Raw genomic sequence first — 10,854 nt, forward strand, 5'->3', positions numbered from 1 at the left:
TTAGCCTTCCTTACTCTGATACCATGGCTGCGATTACTTCTGTGGGATTCCTTTTAGATCGCAGGTTCTCATTTCAGTTAATTTAACATCCTGTCGAATGCCAGGGATTGGGTTATATTTCCCTCACACCTTTCTTGTCATGTCAGCCCTTTTGCAGCGCTACTCATTAGCTTGATCTCCTTCCTGAGAGTTCAAAACCCTCGTCTTCATCACTCCAGCAAACCCTCCCCTCTTCCTTTCACAGTCTGTGTCTAAACGCTGTATGGACTCTCTGCTTTTCCTCTGGCTTCGAACATTCCGTGTTCTTTACTATCCCTCTTGATTCAGCTTTGAAGCATTTAGGTAGTTTCATTCTTCAACTTCTTATGTAGTTTCATTCGTCAACTTCTTAATCTTAGGGATTAATATCCCTAGCACTTTTTCTTTTCATATTTCATATTTGAGAAATCATATCTTTCTACAGAGATGTTCCAAAAAGTGCCCTAGAAATCTGGTAATTTGGCATGCTGCAGTTGATGGGGACCCAAAGAATTGGACACAACTTAGTGACTGAACAACAACCTTGTTAAGGACTGTTATTAATCACATTGTAAATATACCTCACTTCAAAATGTAAATAGTATATAAATTAGCGTCATGTTTCCTCAAGTTGCAGAATATTGATTTGTCTTTTAATAATTCTATCAGTAAATCAAAGCTATTTAGGCTTTGGGAATCCATCTATCTATATCTGCCTATCTATATAAGTTGAAACTAATTGTAGAAAGAAGCTTGGCTTTTAATTATTATTATAGTAACATATCAATCTAACATATGTAAACAGTCAGATTCTGCATATAATAAAAATAAATCTAATTCAGCAATCAGTGCCAAAAGTTCTTTCTTGAGAGAAGTATGTGAATACACATATGCTATGAATTTAAATTTTAGCTCCTATCAGCTTCTCAGTATTTTTCTAATAAAGCTATGTGCATTTCTATATTTGGTCAACCTGAAATACAAATGCACATACATTTTACATTTTTCTTCTTTGATAACCAGTATTAAAATGAGAACATGGGTTTCATTTTAGAGAGCTACAATTGGCAGGGTTTTACAGAGGAGCTTTATAATTTAAGTAAAATTCTGGAATTTAGAAATATAAAAGACATCCCCAAGGGGCTTTCCAGATGACGCTAATGATAACAAACCCATCTGTCAATGCAGGAGATGTAAGAGATGTAGGTTCAATCCCTGGGTTGGAAAGATCTAAAGGAGAGCATGGCAACCCATTACAGTATTCTTGCCTGGAGAATCCCTAGAAAAGAGGATCCTGGCAGGTTACAGTTGATAGGGTCCCAGAGTCAGACACTACTGAAGTGATTTAGCACAAATTCATACACACAAAGACCTCCAAAATGGCATTCAACTTTTTGAAGTAAATGATGATTAAAATATAAGTAATATTTGATTTCCTAAATCATCTTTACATTCTCTTATAGGAATCCAGACAAAAAGGAAAAGTTCACAAAATTGACAAAATAGTAAATGTTTAAATTTAAATTTAGTAAATTCTAAAACAATTTTTAGAAGATCGGTAAAGTGAAAATGTAGGGAGAGTTACTGGGATAGAATATTTAACCTGAAGGGAAAATGCAGATTGATGACTTAGTAACCAGACAATTACCATCCATTCTCAGAAGAGATTTGCTCACTTCACTAATGGCAAAGCTATAAGAAACTGGCCTGAATGCTGGGATAATGGAGAATTCATTGAAGATTCAAAGTGAGAAGAGGCACCTGCTAGAGTATGTGGAATTTGCATTGCTGAAGACTTTTATGCATAGAATATAAATTACATGTTTTGGATGCTATACATCCAAAAATGACTAGGCTACTGGCTCTAAACATAACACAGCATGCTAAGGAATGATGATGGATGACTTTCCCTTGCTTCAGTGAAATATAAGGGGTATAGAAACCAGGGAAAGGGGGGAAAAAAAGAAAACAAAAGAAGGAGGAGAAAACAGTGAAGTAGTCAAGGGGTGATAATGTATCAAGGATTCACAATATTATTTCAGATATATAACTGCCTCAGTATAGAAACATTAGAAAGCAGTTGATGGGCCTTGAATTGTAGACTTTATGAAAAGGAGTCAAGTTATCCTCAAACAAGGCCAGTGCCTCAAAGAAAAGTTAAGGATGAACTAACATATATTTATTAATATATTAATATATGTTGATTAGAAAACATGTTAACATAAGGTTCTTGAAAGAAAATAATAATGATCATAGAAAAATACCTGTTAAAAAATTCTTAAGTTTGCCATTACGATTAATTAGAATTTACTTTTAAAGTTCTTAAATTTTGCTATTTAGAATTAAGTTCTAGTTAGCCCACACTATTCATAATTAAGTTGTAGCAAAATTTTACCTCATCTATTATGGTTAGTTAAATGATTCATTAATATCTTAATGTCATTGTTCATTGTAGGAAGCATGCTAAACATTTGAAAATTCCTCATTAATGATAACACACATAGTGACAGATTAGATATAGGTAAAGGTAGACAGGTTTAGGTTGAAGAATTATTAGGTGAATTATAAAATGAGGCAATGCTTTACTGCCAGCACCATGAATCTATCAAATGGTAATTGGATGCACGTGTTAGCAGCAGTAAAAAGTCACTGTCCAGTTGTCCACCTTACATGGGAATCTACTCTGAGTGTCGTCTTTGATTTATTGTTCCAATTAGAACATAATGTTCAAAGAAAAGAACATAACTAACCTGATTTAAAAGGAAGGGGACCTTTCAAGCCATTATTTTGTGGGTGACCCGGCTCCCTTTTAGATATCCTGGAACATTCTATTTGTGCAAAATCTGACTAAATCAATACTTGGTTTTAAACTAATTTGGTAAAACATCAACACTTTTTGTTTATTAATTGGGTATCAGAGTGTTACTAGTGGCTTCCCAAGATGCTGGTATATATTCTTACACTGATTTTAAAGGCATGTTTCTAGGTTATCACTTGTTATAACTGACTAGCACAGGTAGAGGTAATAGGCACTGACAAAAAAAGAGTGCCGATTATGAAAAGTAAGTGCTTTTAGTATGCAAAACCAAGCAACAAACACCATTCTTCAAATGGCAAATGTAAATGATCTTAATACTTTGCAACATACATGAAAAACTGAGATACTTCTGCGTAAAACAACTTAAGACAAAATGAGGTTCATTACTTTTCTAGATTGTAATAAAACTGTGTTAAAATTACAGTTACATAAATTGTATGCCCAATTTTACTGGAAAATTAAAGGAGAACTTTAATTTCTGGGAGGGAAATGCTAATATTTTACTTACATTAAGCAAACATCAACTATTAATCCTGACAAATGTTGGAATAGTAATACTAAAAATGTCATCTGAATTATTCTTCATTGCAAAGTTCACAGAATTAATGTTAAGATAGATGAAAATCACTTTGAACTAATACACATGTATTACTTTTCCTTCTGAAGCATAATAAAGAAATATCATTTGTACTCAATTTTGGATAAGCATACAGACATTTAAGGCTTAGGAAAGATGGAGATATTCATACACAGCTCATAAACGTGAGGAATATTAGCTCCATTTCAAATGAGCCGTCAACTTTTTTCCAACATTTTGGCTTGTGGAAAGTCAGACATTTGAATAATAAATGGGGTTTGCTTCTGAACATTAAGGTAATTGTATAGGAATTTAAAATGCTCATTCAGGTTTTACCATAAATTTATTTAAAAAATGAAGAAATTACCTGGATTGATGCTTTTCTCTCTAAATTGAGTAGTAAAAAATGTAGAAGAAAAATGCATGCAGTGGGGTTTCCTTCATTGTATAAAACACAATTCTTCTTTTAAGTTCTGTGCTTAAACAATACATTGAAAAAACTTATTTTTAAAGAATGATACATACTTTTTGGTACTAGATTATTAAACTACCCAAAAACCTGGAGATTGAGGTCTCTAAATTCTCATACTCCATTATTAGTATGTGATTTCTGCCAACTGTTCTCTTCAGTTTCTTCTAGTAGATGGTTATAAATCAGGTTTATAAAGAGGAAACTCTCTGTAATTGTGCATTTTTAATGGGCTTATGATAAATCCATCAAAGTGGAGGGTCCATATGGTAGGAATGCAGTAAAGGTAACAGGACAGTGTCATGTAAACATTAAATAGTGCCTTCCACCTTCATAAATCCTCAATCCTCATGATTAAATGCTGCCAGTTATAAATTATGCGACCAAATTCTAAAAAAAAACTACAACTTAAATAAGTTATCAGTGGAAATAATAAGCTGTGTATGTTTTCTTCCCAGAAAACTGTTACATATTTATTAGGAGATAATATTCGAGTCCTTATTTTCCTCAAAAATGATATCCTTACCTTATTTAACTTCTTCCTAAAATAAGCAAGAACACTGGAGTGGGTTGCCATGCCCTTCTCCAGGGGATCTTTCCAAGCCAGGGATTGAACCCAGGTCTCCCACATTGCAGGCAGATTCTTAACCATTTGAGCCACCAGGGAAGCCTACAAAATAAGCTCTAATCCTGATGAAAAAAATCATAACATAAACCTTGATTGAGTACAGGGCAATAATCTATCATTTCTATGAGGTGAAGTACCTTTAGATTTGCAGTCATTTTAAAACTTTAGGTCGCTAAGATTTGCTCCTTTTAGAGTCACACATCAGAAGTTTCTTCAACAGCCCAATTTCACACTTGTATTTACAATCAAATTGTTTTATTACATGTGGAAACCATGAAACATTTGGTCCTCAGCTGTAAACTATTACTATATTTAATGATATTCATGGATTTTTCTTAGTCATGTATTTCTAATGCCTTCTGTGAGATGGATGTATATGTATATTGTGTGCCCTAAGCAATTATATTCTCAAACATAATATCAAAAGCGATATTTCACACAGAGAATGCACTAACATTGTCTGATACCATGTTGCCACCTGCAATGATAACTTTAACATAGTTCATTCTGCTCCACTGTCATTTTACTCCTCTTTCAACTTCCTTCTGATGAAAAACTGGTGTACATAGCAAGAAGCAATTAAGGACTTGGATAATTTGTTTTTTAGAGTTTCGTGTGGCATCTACTTCTGATATATTGACATCAAAGTTGCCAGTAGTAGAGAGGTAGAAGAAATGTCATGATAAAAGCAAATCAACTTTGGCTTGAATCTGGTTCTGTCAATTTCCAGTTGAATGGCCTTGAGAGAAATTTACTTTTCCTGAGGGTTAGTTTTCATATTTGAAAAGTTTGGATTTATCTAAATCATAGAATGATTATGAGTGTCAAATGAGGAATATATTTAAGAAATAGGGCACAGCCTGCATACTCAATGCACACTGATTTCTCTAATATCTTCCATACTCCTTTCCTGAAAATACTACTTAGCGGTATGGCTTTCCATTTTGAAAATATCTATCTTCGACTTTCTCAAGTTTAGGGATGCATTTTCTTTTCACTAGACTCCCCTTGTCTATAAGTGACAATCATGGGAGTAGCCCACAGCTGTTTTATTCACATCCAAAAATAAGACCGCCAGTCCCAGTTGCAAGGGCACCTAACAGCTGTATCCAGCCTTTCTAGTAGGCCAGAACTGGAGCTGAGTGGTAATGTTTCAAGGGCAAAGCTCTAGATGTAAAGAATGATAAAACAAACCTAAATGAGCCTGAGCATATCTAGTGACAGATACACCACAGCTATTCTAAATTATTCAGGCTTTCTCAGACTTCTAGCAGGAGAAACATAATTCATCACTGCTCCCTTTATTCTACTCTCACATAATGGCAAAGGAGCAAACAAAAATTACCCCACCGCTAAAAAATTATAATGATCACTTGAAATGGAGAAGAGTTTCTCTAGCATACGTAATATTTTTAGAACCATCCAATTTCTGGGAGCCAACTTTGGAAGTAGAAGCTAAAAATGATTTTGTAGTGCTAATGGGTGATTTCCTTACTTCTCTTTTGTTAGCATTTTGCTGGCAGAAAGCCAGTGAAACAGTCATTTAATTACTCAGGACATCACAAACATGTAGCCTCTGAGATAAGCTGTTACTGTATTTTAGCAGCAATAATACTAGGGTCAAAAGTAACAAAGAAAATTAAGCTTCAAATAAGCAAACCTTAAAAGAACAGCTTTGTACATTGAGAATAATTAATAACTTGTTCAGGAAAATGTTACTGAAATGCGGTTTTGGACAAGGAACTTCAGAGGTTAGATACCCTAATATTTAACAGGCTACCATTTGGTGGGCTGGCTGGCTGATTACCCTGTAGGCATGGCAAAGTTTGTTCTCATGTAATTATGCAACATTTAGACAATATCTTAATGATACCATGTAGTTCAGCTGAATCAGTCCAGCTGGAAATTGTAGCAGCATTCTGATTACCCAGCCACATGTGAAATTAAAGCTTTTTCAACCTCTACTATTCACTTGTTATGTCTTGATACAGATGTTCTTGGAAAGCCTAAATTATTTATGGTTTGCCATTAACAGAGCAGGCTCCACCTCCTTTCATTTCAACCATTGATTAGGATTGCATTACTATATAAGATATTAGAAGTTTAACAAGGACTATCAGTTATAATTTGTCACACGGAGTATGTATTTAGTGAACTTTAGACAGTTAGGGGAAAAAATTTCCACTTGTTTTTATGTGATAAAAATCATATACTTTTCTCTTTGCAGATAATTCTCACTGTAAAAATATATTTTAATGTGTACCCTGGAAACCATCTTACTAAATGGTTAATCACACAGTGTACATTATTTTAGAAAATAAAAATTTAAGACCCATAAATAAACTACTATAATTGGTCCTTACATCACATTATAAAGACACTTAAAATACAGCAATAACGTTATTTGTAAAAAAATGTTGCTCAAGAATAACATTCTGAAATTTTATTATATTTCTTTTGAGTTATTTCCATGAAATAAAAATACAAAGAAAAATTTCAGTCCCTGTCCCAGCTTACTCTTCAGTAAGTGTTGGACCACTTCTTCCCCATCATCCTACCTGGATGGTACCATAACTATTTTGTTTTAGAAGTGAATAAAAATATTAAAAATTTAAATCAATAACCTAACATCTACATATCATATCTAATAAATTCATGTAACAAATTATAGCAAAAAGAGTCATCATAACTGACTTTATTTCAGTTATTTCTAATGAATAAGAGCAGGAAAAATATAGATAGGTAGTGGAGTACAGGTTCATCTCTGGTGATAAACATAAGATGGAATACTTTAAAACACTTATACAAATATTTTTATTACTTGTAAACATATTGCTAATTTTAGTACATGGAAATAGCAGCTGAGGAGGAACAGAAGTTAATTTTGAATGTGAGTCCCCAAATAAGAAAAATGTCATATTCTTATAAATCTTTATTTTAAAAAGATAATGCTAAGTTCTGGTTAACTGTCTTTCCCATTAATACCAGATACTTTCTGGGCTAAGGAATCTGAAATCTATGACTCTCATATTTAAGTTAGCTAGCAAATATTAATATACACTTGGAATTCCCAAACAATTGACACAAAAACGTCCCTTGAAAAGGTGACTTGTAAGCACCATGGAGATAATGCTAAATGGTCATTAAAGATGTTTAAAGTCATTGTCTACTGTCTTCAGTGTGCCATTACATAGCCTCAGGATCCTTTCAAATTGCAATCAATAGAGGATGAATAAGTCTCACCACTTGAAAGTAAGCAGGAAAGGAAGCCAACAGAGTAATCTGGCTTTGCTGGACTGATTCAAGAAGAGACACAATGTCCCCCCTCCTCTTCTAGCTCTCTCTCCCCCTACCCAGCCCACATCCCTGCAAGAAAGAAAGAAGAGAAAGAGCTAAGGAAGGAAAGAAAGAGGGAAGGAGAAAGGAAAAAGGCAAGAAATCAAAAGATGGGGGCATACTTTGTACTGAGGAGGAAACCTCATCCTACGGGATACACTATAACCATGGAAACAGACTTATGACTTTTACTTTGAAAATAAAAGAATGACAATGAAATTTGTGTGAGGTCTGTGTGACTCCAGTCCCAGATGTTTATAGCACTGTAGTACTATGCCTCTGCAATATGAGAGGTTTCAGAAGAAACGAGTACAACGGGACACCACAAAGCCCCGCATATGCTATTGACAATGCAGACATGAGCATCATGTTACCAACAGAGAAGGCAGGCAAAAGACAAATAGCAGCGGTGGTGCCTGAAAAGCGAACTTCATGGACTGCAATCACTCAAACCAACAAGAGGGACCAACGACAACAAAAAATCAAAACCAGAAAAATGTTTTCCTCCTATCCAGACTGGTGGTGGGTAAAGAGATTGGGGTGGGGAGACAGTGAATTTGACTTTTCTCTCTTAAATAAAGTTTCCATAAAGTCCCTACAATTGACAGCGGATAATTATTTTCAGCTTGAGGAAACTGTCCTGAAACTCTTAATAAGATTGCCAGCAAAAAGAACAAAATGTGTTTACTCGAGCCGTTTCCAGAAGGGAGGGAAAGGAGACCTTGGGGGTGAGGTGGGGAGGGACGGTGGAGACAGAGAGGGACATCTATGCACTGAGGGAACTCCTGGGCGCCCTGCGTGGTCCCGCGAGTGACAAGCCCAGGAGACAGCGCAGATGGGGCGGCAAACAGACTGGGGGGTGTTGGGGGAGCCTGCGGCGGGGAGGGGGTGCGGCAGCACAATGTATACACGGGGCGGGGGGGGGTGATTTAGTGTGAAAGTATTCCACTTAATCATTTTACAGGAGTTGGGGACGTAAATATTTAGCTGGCCACATCTGGAACAGATTTTACCCCCCTTGCGGGGTGGGGGTGGATAATTGGAAGGAGGGGAGCGCGCATTTGTTACTTACTGTACGGGCAGTTCTCCTTCTTGGTACCGCTGACCTTCCCGTTCTCAATCTTGAGAAAGTACTTGGTGAAAGAGAATAGCTTTCTCCAACGGACATCCCCTTGGAGGTGATTGTAGCTCCGCACATGCCTCCCCGCACTGGAAGGAAAGGAGACGGACGAGGAGGCAGAAGAGGAGTTGGTGGCCCCTGGTGACACCATGTCCTGATCGAGGGCTTGGCAGGTGACAGGGACGGAAGACACCAAGAACAGCAGCAAGAAGCAGCAGCAGCAGCCGGACAGGTGGGGAAAGGCGGAGGCACAATGTGTCAGAATCCATTTCCACATTGTACTGAAACTCTCGGCACTGGAGATTGTCTCATCAGAAGGAACATACTGGAAGGGTAAGACCTGGTGCGCGGCAAGGAGACAGCTGGAGGTGGCGGCCACTGGTTAGCTCCCTCTGGGCTCGGATCTGGCCAGAAGTGAAAGCACCAACATCCATAACTCCGCGGAAGGGCCGGCTGCCTCTCCTCGCTCCGTTCTCGGATCCGCCGCCGCGCGCGCCCCTGGGTCTCCCGGCGAATGTGGACGTGGGTGGCCGCAGTAGCAGGCGCTGGTGGCGGCGGCGGTGGCGTGGGTCACCCTCGCTGCTCACTCCCCCAGGAGTTTACTTTGTTCTCTTCTTCACTCCTTTCTTCACCATGTTAAATACAGAAGAAGAAAAAAAAAGTCTGAAAAACAGATGACAGCACGGTGAACAAAACCCGAAAGGGCTGGGGTGGGAGGCCGGGGGAGCTATCTGCGCCCCGGTGCGGTGGGCAGCGTCTAGTCCCTCTCCGCACCAGCCCCCGTTCGCTAGCCAGCTCTGAAAGTGCGTCCCTCGGAGTTGTCAGAACCGGAGGCGGCTGCCCGGCTAGCCGTTGTTTTCTTCCCCCTGTTGCTTTCTCTTTTTGGTGGTGCCTGTTGATTTGAAGCCTCCAGAAAGCCACTTCTTGTTTGGGGTGGCGGGGGGGATGGCGGTTGGTGTTTTGTCTGGGACTCTTTCCCTCCCCCCCGCACCCCCCTTCCTTTGGAAAGCCCGCTTGTAAACAGGTTGAAGCCTGGAGTCGAAATGTCAGTGATTCGAAGCCAGAGGTGGGCTCTGCCTCCGTTGGTCAAACCTCATTTGCAGGGGTGGAGAAGCGGAGGTGGGGGGGGACGGGGGGGTAGGAGGGAGGGGGTCAAACGGCGGTGGGACATCTGAAACCCTCGGCTGCTGGGAACGCCAAGGAGAGGGAGGGGGAAGGGGCTGGGAGAGCGGGGGAGCGCAGGGGAGCCGGGAGAAGGGAGCCTGATGCCTCTGCCCGGAGCTCGGGGGCTGCGGGACCCTGCCCGGCCCCCGGGGCCGCCGCAGCCTGCAGCCTCCGCCAGCGCCTGCAGCTCGGGCTAATTGCAGCGAAAGCGTCCCTGTGCTCGGCGCGCGGGTGCCCGGTGCGAGCTGTATCCTCGCGCTTTCCGAATGTTGCTGCTTTCCTGTCTGAACCAGTCCCCTCTGGGGAGCCCCTTTCTCACTTGTTTTCCAGCGTACAATTTTTTTTTTTTTTTCCTTTTGACAGTGAAGTACTTGAGAGCCACCTGGAGCCTGGTGCTTGGCTGACTTTTTTTTTTTTTTTCCCCTCGCTCCCAGAAGGAGGGGAGGGTTGAGGGAGAAAGCAGAAGATGCTGAGGATAAACCTTTTAAAGCAGCAGATTATAAACTGGTGGGACAAGCAGAGAAAAGGAAGACATAATTAGCTTCCTTTCCTCCTCTTTTGCCAGCTTCCAAGGAGGTCTCTTGCTTTAATGAATCTCTGATTTCTCGCTTCCGTTGCTGAAGTAAAAAGTTCACACTTTGGCCCTCTCTGCCTTTTAAGCTCAGGGAGATTTATCACCACCCTTAAAAGTCTCCCCTCTCAGCGCAAATGAAATCAGGAACCG

General features: G+C 39.3%; 1 protein-coding gene across 1 annotated transcript in view; it reads right to left on the minus strand.

The window, feature by feature from the left end:
- FGF10 (fibroblast growth factor 10) overlaps positions 1-10,072 on the minus strand; it is a 99,536-nt gene extending 89,464 nt beyond the window's left edge. The window contains exon 1 of the mRNA XM_055422083.2: positions 8,919-10,072. Within this exon, the coding sequence (XP_055278058.2) occupies positions 8,919-9,243 (325 nt within the window). The 5' untranslated portion in view covers positions 9,244-10,072. The remainder of the gene's footprint in view (positions 1-8,918) is intronic.
- Positions 10,073-10,854: the final 782 nt, after the last annotated feature.

This window comes from Moschus berezovskii, chromosome 18 (genome assembly GCF_049115385.1).
Source record: "Moschus berezovskii isolate FMDL1 chromosome 18, NW_MosBer_1.0, whole genome shotgun sequence".
NCBI lineage: Eukaryota > Metazoa > Chordata > Mammalia > Artiodactyla > Moschidae > Moschus > Moschus berezovskii.